At 41.5% G+C, this 22249-nt stretch overlaps 1 protein-coding gene across 4 annotated transcripts in view; it reads right to left on the bottom strand.

The window, feature by feature from the left end:
- Cpne4 (copine 4) overlaps positions 1–22249 on the bottom strand; it is a 473640-nt gene that overhangs the window by 22292 nt on the left and 429099 nt on the right. For all 4 annotated transcript variants that reach the window (XM_040739639.1, XM_040739636.1, XM_040739638.1 and 1 more), the window contains exons 10-11: positions 22013–22072; positions 6088–6221 (exon numbers count right to left, since the gene is read on the bottom strand). In XM_040739639.1, the coding sequence (XP_040595573.1) occupies positions 6088–6221; positions 22013–22072 (194 nt within the window). The remainder of the gene's footprint in view (positions 1–6087; positions 6222–22012; positions 22073–22249) is intronic.

The raw sequence follows: 22249 nt of genomic DNA, 5'->3' as shown, positions 1-22249 counted from the left end.
CCCAACATGACCTCTAGATATGACACTGCAATCGTTTTGTGTTCAGTTCATTTTTAAAGAATGAATTTTGAGTCTTAAGATCACACCCCCCACTGTTTACTACAGAGGTGCATGGGCTCTGCAAAGGAAACTAGGCTTGCCTTCAATTTGCAGTCAAAGACATAAATCTCATGAGAACAAAGGTACAGAGCTGGGTGTGAACCCGTCGTCAGGCCCCTTTAAGGGTACGTCATCACTCCTGTCATCCTTGTTGACTCTATTCTCCACAAGGGGCTGATCTGGTCCTAATGACGCAGAATAAGAACTCCACTTATGTTCTTGGAACACAGGGTTTGTGTCTGTCAGAACACTGATTAGCCCAGTGACCACTGTCAAGGTTCTCTCCTTCTCCACCCTTCTTCCAATGGGGTGCAATGGGCCCTTCCTTCACACACTCTCCATCCTTACACAGGAGGTTTTTCTGGGCCATGCTGGCCTGGGACTATGTTTGCTTTTGTTTAAGATATAGTTTCTCCATGTATCCCAGGCTGGCCTTGAACTCCTGTGGTCCTCCAGCCTCAGCCTTGCTAGTTCCAGGATTCTAGGTATGAGCCACAACACTGTGGCTTATTGACATACCTCTGTGTTCCACCAGACTGAGCTACATGTGGAAAATTCTACCATGATGCTTTTTGTTTTTGATGCCCACACAAGGCGAGTGGTATCCAGGAGTTGCAGTGGGGATGTTGACTTTCTAACCACTCCTCACTTAGTGGTGGCTTCAACCCTGGAGAATGACTAGAGCAACAACAACAAAATCCCTGTTTGTAGGTGTATGGGAGACAGTGGAATCAGTCTATTGGAGGAGACTCAAGTATCAGCATATTTGGAGCTTCCAGGGTGAGAGTTTTTGGTGTGCAGACAAAGATGAGAGTCCCGATGGGCTGAGGTGAGGTGTGGCAAAGGCTGTACTGAGTTAGGATCCCTATTTTCTGCTCACCAGCCCAGTGTTCTGCACATCTAAATGCCTGTCAGATTGGGTTTCAGTTCTTTTTCAGTTTTTGTTTTTTGTTTGTTTGTTTTGTTTTTCAAGACAGAGTTTCTCTGTGGCTTTGGAGGCTATCCTGGAACTAGCTCTTGTAGACCAGGCTCGTCTGGAACTCACAGAGATCTGCCTGCCTCTGCCTCCTTATTGCTGGGATTAAAGGCGTGCGCCACCACCTCCTGGGTTTCAGTTATAACAAGTCTCTTAATACTGGACCTAGCACACTCCTGCCTGATTCACTCTGAGGCGACCACATCTCTAGACCAGCAGTTTGTGCTTGCATAGTAACATATTTGGTCTCAATCGCAGACAGGCTGCCTTCCCTTTCTCCCTCCTTGCCCTTTTCTTTCCTGGTATTAGGGACTGAAGCCAGGGTCTCATTAATTCTAAGCAAGCGCTCTACCACTAAACTGTAATTCCAGTCATGTTTTTGCTTTATTTTTAAAAATTTGAGACAGGGTATCACCAAACTTCCTAGGCTGGTCTTGAACTTGTAGTCTTCCCATCTCATTTCACAAAGTAGCTGAGGTCACAGGTCCAGACCAGGTTTTTTATCAAAGGACAGTAGATGTTTTCTGAGACCCATAGCTATGCTGCCCTCAAGAAATGCATGACACCGCCGGGCGTTGGTGGTGCATGCCTTTAATCCCAGCACTCGGGAGGCAGAGGCAGGCGGATCTCTGTGAGTTCGAAGCCAGCCTGGTCTACACAGTGAGTTCCAGGACAGCCTCCAAAGCCACAGAGAAACCCTGTCTCGAAAAAACCAAAAAAAAAAAAAAAAAAAAAAAAAAAGAAAAGCATGACACCTTGACACTGAGGTGTGTTCTTGGATATTTTATACTGTGTGAAGATATGTTGCTGTGATTGGTTTAATAAAGAGCTGAATGGCCAATATCTAGGCAGGAGGTATAGGTGGAACTTCTAGGTAGGTAGGTAGGTAGGTAGGTAGGGAGGGAGGGAGGGAGGGAGAGAGAGAGAGAGAGAGAGAGAGAGAGAGAGAGGAAATAGGAGATGAATCTGGATGCCATCAATATGTGGAATGAGTTGAGCACATGAAATGGGAGAGTGGTAAAACCCACGTGATAGAACACAGATTAATTTAAAAAATGGGTTGTTTTGAGTTATAAGACCTAGTGGGGAAAGCCTAAGCTAATGCAGAGCTTTCATAATTAATAAGAAGTCTCTATGTTGTTATTTGGGGCTGGTGACAGGAAAGAAAGTCATCTACAGAGGTGTATAAGAAGAACAGATTCTATGAATGAGAACTCTTGAAGCTGTGTCTGCAGAGACTAACTCATCAGAAATTCAATACTGTGGAGACATTGGAATGTTCAGATCCAGGGGCTAGTTGTTTTATCTTGGGCTAGCTTTAGCTCCTGGGATATCTATTCCCTTCCCACCTCTAAGTTGGAACTACCATCCTGTGACTAATAGATAAAACAACTTTTAATCTATTGGCTTAGCAGACCCACTCACTGAAAGCTAAGAATATTATCAGATAGCAACTTGGGTCTTTAGAAAAGCCTTCCCCATTTTGCCATAACCACCTTGCTGATATACTCACCAATGTATTTAAAACTTGCCTTGTTCTGTGGAACTATAAAACTTCATGAGACTGTTTCCACATTGGAACCTGGCAGTTGGAGTAACCTAAATCTGTGCTCTCAGGCTGCGGTCATTCAAAATGACTCCAGAGAAAACTGTCTCTCATTCCCTTCCAGATGGGAACTCTGGTGTTTGCCTTGACAGTGTTTACTGGAAGTGTGCTGCATCAGGGGATGTGTACGTGTGTGTGTCCAGGGGTGTATGTAAGCATGTACATACATGCATGTATGTCTTTATGCATGTGTGTGCATACACTTATTTGTGTGGGCAGTCAAGGCATGGGCTGGAGTGAGGGATAGCACAGGCCAGCAACATTGTCTTCTGGATTTGGGGACAGTTATTTTGTGGTTGGGAGAGCCTCCCTTCAAGGTTTCCTAGAGAAGAGATTTTTGTACCCCTCAAGCTGTTCTACTCAATGGGTCACCTGCTAATCGTCCAGTAGCAATGTTTGTACAAGGCAGAGAGAACACCATTGGTTGTCAGAAGTAGAGGGATTGCTAAGGCTCACAGGAACTGAAAACCCCTGTGTGGTTGCAGGAGGGGTGATGCCTTCTGTCAGTTTTTATGCGAGTGTTTCTTTTTAAGCACCAACCTTCTTGACTTTGATGCAAGAATAAATTAATTCCAGAGCTCTGTCTTGAAATTTCCCGTCTCTGCCTGTCTACTGTCTATCCACCCACACAAAAGAGAAACTGCTGAACCTTGTCAGCTTTCAAGGGAGCAGCTTGCATTCCAAGCTCTCCCAGGGAGTCTCTGAAAAGAGCATGGAGGTTTTTTCAAACCCTTCTTCTTCTTTAGAATTTGCCCGTTTTAACGTAGAGCTGCCTTCGTTAAACACAAATGAAATGTTGCTCTGCTGGGCTGCCCGAAGTTGTTTTTCTTGTCTAGCTGGGCATGGTGACTTCAGACTTATTCTATTCAAATTTAAAGGGGATCATTTCTAATGACTACTCATGTAACTCCTAAGGTGGCATATCTTATGTTTATATAAAATCTGTGCTTTTGAGAGAATACAAAATGTCTGTCAACTTTTGTCTGGTTTGCATTCTAAAGAGATAGTCTTTAAGAGATGTCCAGTCACTCTGACTACAGTGTTGGCATTCTGCATGTGAGGCAACCTGTAAATGAAGACACTTTGTAGGGATTAGCAATAAAAGCTTCCTGATGATGGACTGGTGTCTGGACCAGAAAATGAAGGTGATACAGAACCAAGATGCAGACTCTAGGTCTCAGCATCTCTTTTCCTTAACAACTGACCACTCCACTCTTTGGAATTCAGTATTGGATGCCTCCTTCCCTGCAGGTTCCTAGTTCTTGTAATATATTCCATATATTGTTTTTTACCCACTTACGTTACTTTTATTTTACATGGGGACTGATCTTACTATGTTGCTTAGGTTGAGCTTGAGCACAGTGCCTACCTAGCACTATACTAGGAAAGATACCCTCTATTATATGCATCTCAAGGTCCAAACATTAGGGCTCCTGAAAACATCCCCTCCCTTCATTCTTATCTGCTTGCTTGTACACACAAATTACATTGGATTATTAACAAGCTTGTGTTTGAGTGAAGGAAGGCGGACAATTCCCACCCCCGTGTGTTGGGGAGGTTTGAAGAAGTCCCCAAACAGCGTAGCTGCAGTGCCCCAGACCCTATCCTCCCTAGTAAGGATATCCACCTGATAAAACCCCTCCAGAAATTGTCCCTGAATTAGAGAGTGAGGAAATCAGAGCTAAAACTCCTTATCTCCATACATAGGAGATTTATTAGAATGGCTTACAGTCCATGGTCTAGTCCAACAATGCCTGTCTACCAATGGAAAGTCCAAGAATCCAGTAGTTGTTCAGTCCATAAGGCTGGATGTCTCAGCTGGTCTTCGGTATACACAGGAATTCTGAAGAGGTAGCCTCGAATGCCAGTGAAGGAAAGGACTTGCCAGTCAAAGCAAGCAGGCCAAGAGCAAAACCTTCCTTCTTCTATGGGCTACATATACGCTTCCACCAGAAGATGTGGGCCACATTAAAAGTAGATATCCCTGCCTCAAAAGATCCAGATTAAAAGTGGGTTTTCCTACTTTGAATGATTCAATTAAAAAAAATCCCTCACAGATATGCCCAGCTGCTAGGGTTTTAGTCAATTCCAGATACAGTCAAGTAAACAACCAATAATAGCCATCATCACACACTTGTTGAAGGTATGATTTAGGGGTGCAGCAAGAGATACTGGCAAAAATTTTTGTGCATGTTTATTGCTAGTTGATCTCACAGAACCCTCTGATCTACTCTTCAAGTGTCCTATGGCACATTGGGGGTATTTTTGCTGACCAGGTCTAATACAGAGACTCAGCATGCGGGAGACTAATTGGACCTTTCTTACAACACATGCTCTGGGTTTCACAAGGGTGTGCCCTTTGCTGTGCTGTGGCAGTAACAGTTTTTTTGTTTGTTTGTTTTTTGTTTTTTGCATGGTTGTTACCAATAATGAACTCAGGAAGAACAGAAATCACATTATGTGTTGAAATTTCTCTAAACCCAGAGGATAGAGTTGCTTTGTTTATTTTCTTAGATTAAAGGTCAGCTGTTCACATCTCATTACTGAGTAGCCTTGTTTCACAATCACACCAGGGGTCCTCTGAGATGTATATGTTTATGTTTACATTGATTCTACCTCAAAAAGCCTTAAGCAAATGTCTGCACTCCTTCCCTCTGTGCAGGGATACTACAGGGACAGCCCAAATCCAGTGTTAATGCAGTTATGTTGATCACTCCTCTCAGAGAAATACTTTGGTGGGAAAGGCCAGCATTTATCATCAAGGAGAAATAAATACTACTGATTGAATGTCAAGATCATCTCTGCATACATATGAACACACACACAAGATCTAAAACAGTGACATTGAACTCAATGTGCATAGTAAGAAAGATTGTCACTCAAATAACCATCTCCGTCTGTGTGATAGTATATGACTTAGCTTTCCTTTAGCTTTATTCTTTTAAAAGTGACGGCCCTTGTGTAAGAGATGTGAAGTATTCAGAATGAACACAGTAACATCCAATAAAGCCATGCTTCTCAAACTCGGACATCCAAGAACCTCCTTGGGCTGTAACTGGGTTCAGCAGGTCAGAGACAATGTTGGTTCGTGAACAAAGTGCGGGTAGCAAGGATAGCTTCACGCTAAGTCCACATAATGTAAGTTAGGTTGCTGTCTAGTGACTTCACAGACCTAACAGAGCAGAAAGCTGACAGGGAATTGTCTCACTGAAGTGAATGTGGAACCAACTCAGTTTCTCTAGGTACTGAATGAAATATCAGGCACAAGGTTTTTATTCTTTTCTTTCACAAGTCTCTACATGAGGAGTTGCTGGAATTGATTACCACTGTTTTGCCATGGGTCAGCCAACAGCTGTGGGACCCCGTTTAAGCGATAAGACCACAGCTGATGCCTGAAGCCTCTTACCTGTCATAGTCTTGGCAAATCTCTCCCACAGCCACCAAGGCCTTTAGGTACTCATTGGGCTGGTACGGGTGGATGTAGTGCAGGGAACAGCTGTTCCTGGGGTCTCCATTAGAGGCAGTGAAATCTATAGCTACCTGAAAGGGGGAAACCAGAAGAAAAGACAGAGTTAAATCAAATGCACTGTTTAGAAATGTTGATTAACCTGGAGAGAGGCATGGCCTCAGACAGAGAAAATTGAAGAGCACACGACATATCTGGCTCATTAGAAAAATGAGAGAAGTTAATACTTTGCTATAAAACTAGTTATTAATTTGACTGAAGGCAGTTCTGCTGTCTTTTACAGTCCCTGTCTCTTCCTGACCAAGTGGAACTTTAGATTATAGTTGAGAAAGTTCAGTCTCATTGATCCACGTCTTCAGGCAGCCAGGGAAAGGCAGAGTATCTGTCTCGCATTTCACAATCCACTAAGAAAAGGCTTCTGTGTTCCATGGCAGAACAGCTCCTTCTACAGAGGACAGTCAAGAACCCTTATGGCCAAATTCTGTGTAGAGAATGCCGTCTCCCTGAGAAAGTCACTGTAGTATTTCCGTGAGTGGTCTGTGGCACAGATACGTTTTAGAGTAGTTTTGACACATTTTCTCTCAGGAATAACCCAACCTTTTATGGTAAAGCATTCTTGCCATTCATGGGAAAACTCCTGTCTCCTACAAGGAACAACCTGAGTAGCTTGTCACTTCAAGTGGGAACTACAGAACAAAAGCCTCTGTCTGGTCACCGAATAGTCTTTACTCTTTCAACTTCCTGAGTTATTGTGACACCCTACTCAAATTTTTAAACATTTATATTTTAGGTCAGCATAAAAAGCAATGAGTTTCTTTATGGGACTTTCGTACATAAATGTCATCCTATTTTATTATTATCCTTCTTCTGCCCATGCCTTGTGCCCCCTCCTGGCTGATTCCATCCTCTCCCCCAGACAGCCCCCTCTGCTTGCTTATCCTTTTTAGTCTATTATCCTCTTGTCCCCCTCATCCCTTACGATTTCTTCTTCCTCTCATGGTCCCTTTTCTAGTGTCATCTTTCTCTCTCTCCCTCTTCTCCCTCCCTCCCTCCCTACTCCCTCCCTCCCCTCCCTCCCTCTGTCTCTGTCTCTGTCTCTCCCTCTCTCTCACACACACAATTTTAAAACTAAATTCCATATATAAGAGATAACATGATATTTGTCTTTCTAAGTTTGGTTATTTCACTTCATGTAATGATTTCCAGTTTGCATCCCACTAATGTTATGATTCTGCTTTTCTTTATGGCTGAACAAAATTCTGTTATATATCCCATTTTTTTATCCATTGATCTACTGGGGAAACATCTGGCTCTATTGCCCAGTTACTGTAAATAGGTCAACTATAAACATGGGGTGCAACACCTCTGTGGAATGTAGATTTGTAGACCTTCAGTTATATTCCCAAGAGTGGTGTAGCTTGGTCGTATGGTGGTTCTGTTTTCAGTTTTATGTTGAGCCTCCATACTGGTTTCCATAGTGGCTACATAGGTTTACATTCCCCACTAATAGTGAATAAGGGTCCCTCTCTTCCTACACCATCATCCATATTTGTTATTTGTTTTGTTGGTGGCCATTGAGATGGAATCTCAAAGCATTTTAAATCTGCATTTTATTGATGGTTAAAGATGTTGGATAATTTCCAGTATTTATTGTTTTCTGTATGTTGTATGATACCTGTGTGTGAGTGCATATGCATGAGTATGTTGGCCCAAGGTCAATGCTGGATACCTTTCTTGATCACTCTACATTTTATATATTGAGGCAATGTTTTTTGCTAAAGCCAGAGCTTGCTGTTTGGTTAGTCTGTCTGGTTGCTTGCTCTGGGGATTCCGTATCTGCCTTCTATACACTGGGGTCACAGCTACACCCATTTGGATTTTCAATCTGAATTCTGGTCCTCACACTTGTGAGGATGCACTGAGCTATTTCTCCAACTCCTGCATTTTTTCTCTTGAGAACTATCAAGTTAGTTCATTATCCCATTTGCTTATCAAATGATACAGTCTTTGGCATTTTATTTTTGCAGTTCTTTATAATAATCCCTTGTCTGATGTATTGTTGGGAAAGACCATCTTCCCATTTTGTAGGTTGTTTCTTCCCTCTGGTGATAGTTCCTCTGCTGTGCAGAAACCATTTAATTTCATGTAACTAAACTTGTCAATTCTTGGGCTTATTTCCTGTACCATTGAAGTACTTTTCAGAAAGTTCTTGGCTATGGCATTGAAATATTTTCTCTATGTCTTCTTCTAGCAGTTTTAAGCTTCAGGTCTCTTTGATCCCTTTGGAATTTATTTTTTGTGTAGGGTAAGTGACAAGTTTTGTTCATCTGCACGTAGAAATCAAGCTGTTTCAGTGTCGTTGTTAAAGAGGCCGTCTTCTTACCAATGGATGTTTTTGACAGCTCTGTCAAACATTAGGTGACTGTAAAATGTGGGTGTATTTCTGGGCCCTCTATTCTTTTTGACTGACCTACTTGTTTTGTTTGTTTGTATTGTGTGTGTGTGTGTGTGTGTGTGTGTGTGTGTGTGTGTGTGTGTGTGTGTGTATGTGTGTGCCAGTACCATGTTGTTGGTGCTGTTTTCCTGCCTTAGCTTTGTAATGTAATTTGAAGCCAATGATTGTGGCACCTCTAGCATTATTCTTTCAGTTAAGGATGGTCACCGCTTGGGATGCTTTGTGCTTCCATATGAAGTTTAGTATTTTTTTCCTACTTCTGTGAAGAAAAAGGCCATTGGGATTTTTATTGCATTAGCTTTATAGAGCTCTTTCATTGCTCTCTTCCCATTAACAACATTAATTCTGACAATCTATTAGCATGGGGGGTATTTCAAAATTCTACTGTCTTCTATTTCTGAGAGCTCTTTCACATCCTTTGTTAGTTTTTTCTTAGTTATTTTACATATTTTAACCTACTGTGAATGGTATCCACCCCACCCCTGATTCTTCGTGGTAAAGTATGGAAAAAGCTACTGATTTCTGTGCGTTGCTTTTTGTATCCTGTTATTTTTCTGAAAGTGTTCACCAGGCCCAAGAGTTTTCTGGTGGAGTACTTAGGGTCTCTAAGCTAAGTATAGGGACATGCCATCTATAAATAAGAAATTTGTCTTCTCTACCTATTTGTACCCCCTTAATTAATTTTTCTTGTCTTATTGCTCCAGCTAAGGTTTTGAGTACTGTATTAAAAAAGAGTGGGCATCCTCTCTCTAAAAGAAATGGTCTCTGTTTTTAATCCATTTACTATAATATTGGTTGTAGGTTTGCTTTATAATAGCCTTTATTATGTTGATTTATATTCTTTCCATTCCTAGTTTCTCAGTACTTTTATCATTAATGGATGCTGAGTTTGTCAAGACTTTTTGGCATTGAGTTGATCATGTGATTTCTACCCTCAAGTCTATTCATTTTCTGGTCATACTTATTGATTTGTGCTTGTCAAGCCAACATTGTTTCCCTGGCTTGAAACCAACTTTGTATTAGTGTATGATCTTCTTAATGTGCTCTTTAATTTAATTCTAAAAACCTTTATTGAGAATATTTACAGCAATATTCATCAAGATAGTTATCTGTAGTTGATTTCCTGTGCCCATGTCCAGTTTGGCATCAGGACGATAATGGCTTTTTAGAATGAGTTGGTAGTGACCTTTGCCCTACTATTTCAGAGAACCATTTGAGAAGCATTTGCATTGGCTCTTCTTTAGAGAGTTGGTAGAGTCTGGCAGTGAATCTCCCTAGTCCTGGGCTTTTCTTTGTTGAGAGATCTATTACTGCTTCTGTACTATTTATGGATCTCTTAGAACTGGAATTATAGATGGTTGTGAGCCACCAGGTAAGTGCTCAGAACTGAACTTAGGTCCCCCAGAAGAAAAGTCAGTGTTCTTAACCAATGAGCCACCCCCTCTAGCCTTGAAAGAAAGGGCCAACTTTTTGATGGAATTGTTGCATTGATCTTTATCAAATACTTCTTAACAACAAACAATAGCAATGAATACTTAAAGTCAAGGGTGTTAAAATCAGAGGAAACATCTCAGATTTCCAACAGCACCACCACCAAAATAATCCATCCAGCAAACACCCTTTAAAGGCTGTTTAGCTTTGGGTGGGGCAGGCTACAAAGTAGAAGTCGTGGGAGAGTGGAATGTTTGTGTTACATTATCCTTTCTTTCTGTCCACACTGTAATAGAATGTGGTTTCCTAACAACAAGGAAGCTGTTTTTCTCATATGATCTTGGGGATTATGAGAAAAGAATTGTTTGGTTGTGTTATATTTGGAAAATTCTATTACAACCAATGACCAAGATGCCCCCTGGGCTTTAAAATGGGGCATTCTGGAAGGAAAAATATAATAATTAAAGAGTAATGTTGGTGGGGAAATACATTATTTGTCTGAGGTTACAGACCTGTAATCAATCAAAATAAAAAGAATAAGCCAATTGTAATTTATTCAGAACTTCTTTTCTTTCTTTCTTTCATGAAGTTATTTTTTCCCTTTCTTCCTTACCTCTCTACAGGACTTAGTTAAAAATTAATTTAGGAAGGATTCAATGTTATTTTTAGAATACCTGTTTATTTTTGACAAGATATGTCTACTGACAAAAGTGGGAAGTGTGTGATAAGGAAGATCATGGAAAGGGTACTTACCATACCAAGGCATCTTGACTTGAATAACATGAAAAGAGAGGAATAACTTCTGGTAAAACTTTTCTCTGTGCAGACAGCTCTCTAGGGGGAAACTTAGGACTGCGCCATTAGCCACGTGGAGCTCTAGAGGCACATACAGATGTGGTAATGATAGGGAGGTTCACCACACCACTAACCACACCTACTTTGGGTGTGACTAGAGACACATAAGGATGTGGTCATCATGATAGGGCGGTGAACCACGCCGCTAGCCAGGCCCACTTTTGGGTGTGGCTAGGGGCGTGTACGGAGGTAGGAATAAAAGACTGAGCAGCAGAGCCTCTAGATCTCTTTTCGGCTTCAGGTTCAGTGTGTGTGTGTGTGGGGGGGTGTGTGGAAACTACTTGACTCATCTGGGTTGCCCATTTTCTCTTGTGAGTAATTTCTATAATAAACAGTTACCTATACCCTCAACAAGTGTGCCTTTTATCGTTACAGTGACACAGCTCTATTGCCATTGTTCCCTTGCATGGAACTATAAGGTAGAACTTGCTGTTTCTTTATTGCTTCTTTATTAATAACCATGATGCCCAAAGATGTTGAAGGTCACATAGTGAGAGACCAAAGCCAGGGCCAGTTTAGAAAAGAGAGCTGGATACAGAATATGGGATCTTCACCCCATAACCTGTGTAGACTGGCTCAGAACACCCACCTAGTCCCAGGAAAAACAGACTGTCAGGAAGAACAGATAACCACACACGGCCCTGACTTTAGCAGGAAGAACAAATACCCTGGTTAATCAACAGAGCCCCCAAACAACTTTTATGGGCACGTGTTGCACCAAAGATTAATGTATGGAAATTACCCAAGTTCCTCTAGACACTCCAATCAGTCAGCTTTGAACCCATACCCCTCACCCTATCCTGAAGTTTCAGACTTTATAAACCCCTTGCTTATGAAGCTCTGGGCCTTTTCTACAGCTGCTGCATTAGTCTGTGGGATGAGGTCCCTGCCTAGGCTTGAATAAAGAAACCTTGTGCTTGCATTTGGGGAGTTGGCTCCTTGGTGGTCTCTCTGTGGGTCTTGTGGACTGGGCATAACAATAGGTACCATAGGGTAGAGCTGTGTTTAAAGCTATATCTATGCACCTCCAAAAACAATGCTTTGTTATTACACTATTACCCACCTAAAAGAGCATGCAAGTCTCTGTTTAAAATCCACTAATAGACGAATGGATAAAGAAATTGTGGTATAAGCACACATGTATGCAATGGTGTCCTTACCAGCCATGAAGAAGAAATTATATTGTCTGCAGAAAAATGGATGGAACTGGGATCCTGCTCATCATGTTAAGCAAAATAACTCAGACTCAGAAAGCCACATATTTTCTCTTGTATGTGGATCCTAGATTTTAGATAGATACATAGACTCACACACACAAATGGCAAAGGAATTGAAATGAGAATGTCTTGGCAAAGGAAAATGGCTATTAGGGGAAGAGAGAGAGAGGAAGTCTGATCATTGATTTTGTCAAAATACACACTATGAATGAATGAAAATGTCTTTATAAAACCTATCACTATGTACAATAAATATACAAGAATAATTTTTTTAAAAAGATCCTAAAATCTCTAATGGGGAATAATAGTTCCCATTTAAAAAATGTCGAGAGGTAGAGAGACTGCCAGGTAGGAGGCAGGATGCAGCTGTGACAATTCAAGGGAAGTGGTCTTGAATCAGTCAGTTCTCTGTGACTAAACAGTTGTGTATGGGGGGGAGGGATAAGGAAAGGAGAATCCAAATCTGTGTTGATGGGGAAGTCCTGTGTATATGTCAAAAAAGCACTGTTGGCCAATAGGGAAGCAAGATAGGTGGGACTAGGAGTCGAGGAAGACTCTGGATAGGAGAAACACAGGGAGTCACGATGTAGCCGCCAAAGGGATAAGAAGTCCAGACCTTTCTCTAGTAAGAGAAATACTTAGATGGGTTAAACACTTAAGTCAGAGCTAGCCAGTAAGAAACAAGCAAATGGCCAACAGCTTCATAATTAATACAGTGTCTTGTGTATTATTTGGGGACTACAACTCGACAAAGCCCAGGTGGGGAAAAACCAAAGCGGCTGACAAGGAAAAGGCTTCACTCAACAGTGTGTGGCAGATGGATAAGGGTGGGAAGACATTTTACTGAGAATGGAGGTGGCCCCTAAGGGTCCCGGAATGCTGTCTTCTGAGATGGGCTTCATCTTGAAAGTAGAACAAATCTTCATAAAGACAGAGAAGGAAATGGAAGAAGCTTCCTTCAATCAAGCACTGTCATGCAAGCCAGTGATAATTAAAACCTCCATGAATTCTGAGCAGGAGACAGGAAGCACCCTGGAATCCATTCAGGAGGTTCTTGTCTGACAAATATGGTCAAAATATGTACAGAAAATTCTAGAAACATATCTCTAACAGGAACATGCAAGAGGTGCTCAGAGACTGGATGTGGTGGTACATGGTGTTAACTACAGCATATGTGAAGGCAAGCTGATTCTTGAGGGATTCAAAACAAGGTCAGTCTGGGCTACTGAGCAAGAGATGGCATTTATCATACCAGGGTTGACCCCTAGGTTAACTAAGTTCAGCTCAGATACCCACCATTCTCAGCCTTTTTCTCTCAGACAAATTTCAGAAATAACAAAGATAAAAGCCTATTGGGCCCCAGCCCCCAAGGGGTCTCTGTGAGTTGCTTGTCAACCAATAACCACAAGTGCATCCTATTTTCTAGTCTTGGCTTACAGCCCCGGCCTTACCCCACTAGCATCAAACTCTAATTAAGAAAATATGAACTCTTACAACTGGGGTTTCTCCACTGTGCTGTAAGTCTGTATATAAGGCTGCTCCCTCCTTGCAATAGACAGACAGACAGACAGACAGACAGACAGACACACACACACACACACACACACACACACACACACTTAGCACAAATGGTCAGACATCTTGTCTTTCACTTAAGTCTCTAGGCTTTCGCCTGATACATTAGACTTGTTTGTGGCTTAGGTGCCACCAACTATCCCTTTAGGGTGCCACAAATCATCCCTTTAGGAAATTCTGGAGAGTATTATAACATATGACTATTACCACAATTATACATTATATGAAAAAAATAAGTCACCAGGAAATACTGACAGGTTTTTTGTTGTTATTTTTTTAATAGTGCTGAGATTGAACCAAGGTCTCATGCCTGCTAAGCTACCTAATTTCTGTTCATAATCCCCTCATCACTGTACTCTCAACTGAAGGCATCCAATCTGTGCCTCCTGACTGTCAATGTAAGTTGACAATCCATCTCAGGTCTTCATAACCCAACTGAAAATCCTGAAATGTCAAGGCTATTAAGTGACAGCAAACTTGATATTTGATATGAAACTAGGGGATGAAATCAGGTAAAATGGATAGAGGAAAATCCACAAAGAAAAGCAGCCACTAAAGAGACAGAAATGCCCCTTCTCTGTTCTCCCCAGGCAGGTAAGATGCTCTCTCCATGCAGCCACCAATGGCTAGTGTCTGAGCGTGGATGTGTCATCTGATTTCATGCTTTGCAGAGAACTGTGTATATACCACACTGGAATGAGCAGACACAGAATTTTAGCAATAATACATTTAAAACTGATTTTAACACATCTTAGAGCTGAACTGGGGTGCACAAAAGATGGGCCTATATTGTAAACCCCAAGGAACACTGTTAAGCCATTTCTATGAATCCTTCATCCTCAGACTTAGAAGAACCTCACTATTTTTTAATAAACTAGGGTGGAGCAGAGTAGTGATGAAAAGGGGATTGTTACCAAACACATTCAAGGTGGAAACTCAATAGGATTTAGTGACATAGTTAATTTGGAGTAGGATGTCCACAGAAGAGGGAGACTTATTTGTTGCTAGAGAAGGTAATATACCCACTGAACAGAATAATATGAAGGCCAGGGTTAGAAGGTTAGAATTGGGCTACTTGGTTTTGGTGGCCTGAAACCAGTCTTTGGGGTTTCTTCGTTTCTCATAGAATTAGTACCTGTATCTGTCTATGTTCAGAGAGGCTGTCCCGTTCAGGGGGTACAAGGACAAGCTTTAAAATATTAGCTAGTGAAGAATGACATAAACCAATGATCTGTACCACCTACTATTTCCTGTAGTTACCATAAAGATATTTTCTCCTGTGACTACATAGCAATGAACAGTCTTAAGCACATAGCAGCTTTTTTTAAAAAAAATTTTCTGTCAAGCAGTGGTGGCGAGCGCCTTTAATCCCAGCACTCGGGAGGCAGAGGCAGGCAGATCTCTGAGTTCGAGGCTGGGCTGGACCGACAGCCTCGGAAACAATACAGAGAAACCCTGTCTCATAAAGACCAAAAAAATTTTTTTCTGCCAAGCAATGTTTTCTAAAGCGTCTTCTAGAAGCTGGAGATAAAATTCCCATCTTCAGGAGGTGGCCTTCCACCAGGAGTTGTGCTCTTTAATGTTTGCCGGGGTGGGAAGAGAATGCAATGAAAGGTTAGATTTATTTTAGAAAGCAACAGGGGCGGGGGGGGGGCAGTGAAAGATGGGATTAAGTTGAGAAATCAAAGCAACAAAATGACTGAAAATGCCAGTCTGTGGAGGTGACTGCAGACACCCAGATTCTTGAGTGCCAGCAAGCTAGCGGAACTGCCGACTTTTCATTTTCTGATGGAAGGCACTTAAGAAAATCTGGTCGTCTGGCGTGTGCTCCAATCTTCTCAGCGGGCAGCTGAGAGCAGGCTCCTGGGAAGCGCCTCACATTTTGAAGCAGATGTGTGGAGAGACTGTGAAAATGGGGCATAGAAACAATGCCAAGCGCTCCCTGGATGCTGCCAAGTGTCTGGCGTGTGGCACTACTTCTGGAAAAGGGGTAGATGTGAAGACTGAAAGCGTCTTTGGACGCTTAGTTTTGTTTTGTTTTTTTTTTTTTCACTAAATAACCCTATTCTTCAGATACTTGCCTATCCCTGGACTACCTAGCCATTCGTGGGAATCTATTGGACCCAAGCCACTGCGATGCAGAATTTAGTTAGTTGTTGAGTCGCTTATTACCTAGAGCCCACATGTATACTTTCACATTCTGAGGCAGTTTAAAAAAATTAGATGCAATTCAGACTACAGATACTCCGTACAACAGGAGATGTTAACTTTGGTCATTTTTAAAGTGATAAACTAAACTCTTGTTCTCTGTTTTCCACAAAATTTCACAATGTGGTCATGAAATTTAAAGAATTACTATTTTCCTAAAACCACTTGGTACATTTCTTGAAAATGGTACATTTGCTACTTCTGCCCATTGTACCCTGGCTATGTGTAGGAGTTCAGCAGGCAGAGTCCACCAGTATTTAATCTCGGGTCTATAATAACGATTTAGAAACTTAAGTCAGGATACTAACTAGCCATAAGCCATGTAAAATGTGCTACGGTAAGAAAAGATTTTCTGAGGGGTGTTGAATAGATAATACATGGTTTATATTTGATGGTCAGGGTGAGAGAATTCACATTCAGCTTCATATACGATACCTTATTACTACACACACAACAAAATCAGAGGGAAGTGGAAAATGGCATGTTTAATTTTTACCAACACAAATCACACAAGTAGCCATGCAAAAACATCAATAAAGATTACTGCTCAGGGTTCTATAGCTTAGTAAGTGATTTTTACTTTACTTTCTGGTCTTTTTTTTTTTTTTACAATGTTTACTCCATCCATTTTGTACTGCTATACCAGAATACTTTAGCCGTGGGTCATTTAGAGACAATGTTCTAAATGGATCATGGTTGCAGAGGCTGGGGTATCCAAGAGCTCACTGCTGGAACCTGGTCAGGGTTATTTTACTGCCTCATCCCATTGTGGAAGGCAGAAGAGCATACGTGAGGATGAACACAGATGCATTCCCTTTTATAATCTGCAGTATAATTATACTATATTGTAATTCACCAAGAGCATAGAACCTTTATGACCTACAAACCTCCAGAGGAATCCTAGAGCTCACTTCCCAATTCTGTTGCTTTGGGATTCAACATGCTTCATAGGGACACACTCAAACTATAATATATGTGTATTTATTCAAATATGCATTACATATACTACCCATTGAGGCATGCTATATGGTGAAATCTATTACAGGGTTATACTCACAGAGTCATTCTGGTTTTCTTTTTACTCAGTGCTATCATAGACATGCCTTTATGTGATTACTTAGTCCTTGTAGTTATAATTTAACATGGCTGAATTATAGTTCATTCAGATGAGGTACTGTAGTTTACACAGTTGTGTAATGTTTACTGATGGACATTTCACTATCTATGAAAATCTATGTACAATTAACATTTTATGCATCTATAATAGCCAGAGCTTTCAAAGGAAACATTTAATTCTTCCACCATCTCCTTTCCAAACACCACACGGCACCTACCTCTTCTGCACTATCTATAATTGCATTTTGTCTATGAAGTTCTAGTATCTGGTTTTATTTTTAGCTGCAGCGCCATGTGTCAAACCACATGCTTCTCTCTGTCATCTGTTTCACCTCCATCCACCTCCTCCAAGACCAAGACACCATAGTTGATCTTGGTTCATATGTCTCCAGGATTCTCATGAGGCATATATGAAGTTTGTCCTCAGGAGTACTCTCAACTTTCCACGGTTGTGTGCAAAATCAAGTGTGTACATTTTATATTGAGATAATATAGGCCATGTAACAGGTTCTCAAATGTTCCAATGACCAAAAAGGAATCGTTGACCAAGTATCAAGTTGCTGGGGATTGAACCCAGGGCTTTGGCATTCTAGGGAAATACTCGTCTCTGAGCCATACCACAGCTCCATTGGGCATCTTTGTCTTGTTTAACTTCTCGGATTATTGCCTGACTAGCCCAACACTGCCATTCTAAGCCTCAAATTGCCATCCTCCTTTCCTTTCTTGTCTTCTCTTTGTTGGTGGTGTTCTTGAGTTCACACCTGTGATGCTCTTTCTGTGTAAACACTAAACCAGGGTCTTGCTTACCTTATTCTGCTGAAACTTGTTTTGAAGATGGCATATGCCTGCCCCTCATGTCCCTCGGTCCCTGCTAATTCACTTTCCTGCTTTTCTTTAGCACTTGGGCTTGTTGCTTTGGTCTTGTAACTCCCCTACCCCCTGGCCATTTGAGTTTCTAGACCTCACACTCGTTTGCTGTCTCCTTTCTTGCCCATGGAGGTCCTCTATGACTTCCTGTCATTTGGGTCCCTTGTCTTTGTTCTTCCCTTTGTCCATCTTGTCCACATCAAGATAAACGCAATTGCATCTGTTTCTTGGAACTGATACTTGAATTTTAGTTGCTATCCATTGGGACACTCAAGCATACTTCCAACATACCCCACAGCAATGTCCTCCTTTTGTTTGTAGCCATCTTGCATTTCTCCATGAACAACAAACACTGCTATGCTTTGCCAGTCAGGCACCAAGTCCAAGTCATCTTACACTCATTGTCTTTCTTTCCACACAGCCTCTTTTCTTGCTGCCACACCAGGTCACCCTCTTGTCACCTTCTATCAACTATGCTGCATCTGCTTTCTTCTTGTGTTTCATCTTCCATGCTCCTCCACTACCATCAGTTGCTTTTGATAATAGTATTTGGTAAACACCTCTAGATTCACTCCTCTGAAACACATGGTTATTGCTTCCTGTACTGTTCTTGATCTGCCTCAACATTCCATTATGTACCAAATTGAACAATGCACAATTGCACCATTCTTGGGTCAAGGAAGAAATAAAGAAAGAAATTGAACCAGAAGCCACAGGGAAGACACAAAGGCTTCTCTCAGCACTTGCATGGCATTCCAGATGCTTAGAGTCTCTCCAGGAAACAGCTCATTCAGAAGAGGTGACTGGTGGGTGGGGTTAATAAAGGAACAGTTCATAAATGTGTGGAAAATATTACATAAAACCAATCACAAAGGGTAGGAAGGACTGTTCCTAGACTTCAGTAAGAAGAGTATGAAGGACAGGGCATGAATGGTGACCTTCTATAAATAAAAAGGGTCACTGTGTTTCCAGTCTGGAAAGCAGAAATCTAGAGAAATGAGTCTTTAGCATTGCTTTTGCCTTTTGCTTTCTGGCTGGCGCCCATCAAAGGAAAAACCCAAGCAATAGCTGAAAGCAGCAGGACCTGGCTAGGATAGGTGATTGGGATTCAGATGGGGGTGGGCGAAAAGGGTGTGTCTGCAGGATGAAATGGAGAGAATACCTAGAACCTTGTGTTACCTCTGACCCCTGAATATCACTCTTTACTCTTTCTTATGCCTACAGCTACTGGTCTTGCTCAGTAGTCATGGCTGCATCATGAGCTAATGAGAATCTTTGCCTCTGGATGATACAGACATAGAATTACTTTCCTCCCTTTTGTCTCTTCCCTGCTATCTCCATGCCAGGAAGCCTTCCTCCCCCAACTTCTCAAGTCTCTGCTATCCCCTTCCATGATGCAGTAAAGTTACTGGGTGGAAAATAAGCACTATTGTACCGAATTAAATCAACACTACTTTTAATTACCTGCATTACAGCTTAAAATTTACATCAGGCTACATTGTAAGAACTTATAATGAGAAAGAACTTTATAGTGAGAAAACTGGCTTCATTTTGGAACCAAATATCATTGGAGCGATTGATGCATATTCTTGGACAAACACACAGAACTCTCACTCTCCTTTGAGAGTCTAACCTGAGGTCCACAGAAGGAAGGGCTTTGTGATGGAACCCTTAATGGCCCGCTCCCTTCTCAGCACTATCTTACATCCTCCTCTCTCAGTTTTCGCTCCTGACTGCTATCCCACTCATGTTCCCCACAGGTCTATCAGTTGGCACTGGAGAAGGTGAGAAACTAGGACATGGGGTGCTGTTGATGATGCTAATAAATTGGGAGAATTGAGGAAAACAGACCATGAAAGGCAACCTTCCAAAGCAAGCAGCTGCAGGCCTATCCTAGAGTGTGGACCCTGGTAAGCTGACCAATGGAGGGTCATACATTCAGAAAAACCGGTGAGTACCCATTGGCTTTGATGGGGGAAAGGAGGACTCAAGTTGAGTGGCAAGGGAAATGAGTTGAATTCAGGAGGAATTAATGAAGAAGGGTAAATATGATCAAAACACATTGTATGATATTCTCAAAGAACTAATAAAATTGCCCAGGATGTGGTCTGAGAAGGCTCTGCAGCACAGACCCAAGGGCAAAGCAAGTCTGTGAAGGTTGCATAAGGAGTTGTTCAAAAGCCTAGGATCTACAAAATCTAAAACAAACTGAAATCAATAGTGCTTTCCCTTGGAAACCTATAAATAGCTTTCTGACATCACTCCTTTGCCTAATATCTTTGGAAACTATTTCAGTGGCTCTCCTTGACAAATTTTCTTGCTTCACTACTGCTCTGTAGATAGACCTGGATCAGCAATAAGCCCACCACACAGGTAGTGTTGGGGGTGTGTGCCCACAGGACATGTACTTGTTGCCTTCACTATATATCAGTGTGCACGCAGGAGTGCAGGTAGCTCTGTCTGGAGAATCTTAGACTTTATAGCAGTGGCCAGCTCCTATAAGCATTCAAAAGTAAATGAGCAATGCTGAGTTAGCCATGGGTTGACTTTTCTGACATTAAAACAGAAAAAAGTTGTCTTAGTATTCTATTTCTGTGAAGAGACACCACAAACATGACAACTCTTGTAAAGGAAAACATTTAACTGGGGATGGCATACAGGTTCAGAAGTTTAGTCCATTACTGTCATGGATAGAGGCATGGTGGCATGAGGAAGACATGGGGCTGTAGATGAAACTGAGAGTTCACATCTGGAAGAAAGAGTGACACTGGGCCTGACTTGCACATCTGAAACTTCAAAGTCCATCCTCAGTCACGCACTTCTGCTGAAAAGCCACACATACTCTAACAAGACCACATGTTAGAGTAATCCTTTCAAATAATGTCACTCTCTATGAGCCTATGGGCAACATTTTCATTCAAACTACCACCAAAGTCTTTTGCTAAAGAGACAATGGCCCATCAAATGGCCATCTGTCTCAATTCCCCTTTCTAGTCTTGTGACCACCATTATCCACAATCCTAGGAATACATAGATTTTGTCAGTTTTGTTGGATCCAAACACAAACACAATTTAAACTCATTTTCCATGGTTTCTTCACATCACTGATTTGGTCAAGATAACTAAGAGAGCTCAGCTTCACAAATATTGTTCTGTAAGAAGATAGCTAAGTGCTGTACAAATGCCATCTCTTCAGTGTTATAATCTGTATTGCTTTCCTGTGTAATCAGTACACCTACATTTTGTTATCTAGATATGTTCTTTCTGAAAGTTATATCTGCCTATATCTCAGAACACTTTTGAATACCAAGTGAGTGGAGACAAGTTGTTCTAGGGCAGATGGACAGGTTTTTTTTTTGTGTGTGTGTTCCACAACAATCACGTAGAGGTTAGAGGCCCACTTGTGTGTCAGTTTATTCTTTCTACAGTTTTAGTCCCAAGGAGAAAACTTAAGTCATCAATCTTGGTGGCAAGTTTCTTTACCCACTGAGTCATATCACAGTCTCCTTCGTTGGTACTTAAAAGAAAACCAACCATCTCAACCAAACAAGCATCAGTACTGTCTAAATCCCACAAGACCATAGATTATATATAGAAGAGGATCCTCAATTCATCTGCTGAGACTAGATACTTACTCTCAACCTGATTTAACTTGGTACTCCAGTCTTTGAGATTCCCTTTTTGTTGCCTGAAAAAGCATTTGGAAAACTTCCCCTTGCTTCTGATCAGTGGGTATAATATCAATTCCTGTGTTATTGTTATATGAACACAACCAAGGCATCTGTCTTAGCTCAGTGGAATAGAACGACAAGGCTCACTTCTTTTTCATCCTTCTACCCAGCCATGGCATCTGGCAATCTACAGCCTGCCTTATATGTTATGCCTCATGTAGTTACTTTAAAAATGGAAACATATGAAGGCTTTCTAAACCATTTGAGGTTGAGGATTAGGAATCATACTCACCAGAAGGAGCAGGAATACAAACTACTCACTTTAAAAACAGGGTCCCATGCCGTACTTCAGCAATAGTGCTTAAAAGCTTACCTGAGATTTTGAAAAACTCTTGTATCTGTAAGTCCCCAAACACAACACCATTACCATGTCTCATTCCTCAAATAAGGACAAACACAAAACAACTTACTGTAAACTGGATTTGGCAGCCACCCATGATGTAGTCCAAGAAGGAATGCATCTTGTGGATCTGCAAGGGAGAGGACCTAGGTTAGTAATAGCACAGTCTGCTTTCTCTGAAGACTGAAGGCCTAAAATTCAGGAATAGGTTGCTGTGGTAGCTTGAATAGACTCAAGTGTTTGAATGCATGGCCTATAGGGAGTGACACTATTAAGAGGTGTGGCCTCATTGGAATATGTGTGACCT

This window comes from Mesocricetus auratus, unplaced genomic scaffold (assembly GCF_017639785.1).
Source record: "Mesocricetus auratus isolate SY011 unplaced genomic scaffold, BCM_Maur_2.0 Super-Scaffold_100691, whole genome shotgun sequence".
In the NCBI taxonomy this organism is placed as follows: domain Eukaryota; kingdom Metazoa; phylum Chordata; class Mammalia; order Rodentia; family Cricetidae; genus Mesocricetus; species Mesocricetus auratus.
Note: the sequence above shows the minus strand (reverse complement) of the source record. Positions and strands in the feature narration are given on the sequence as shown.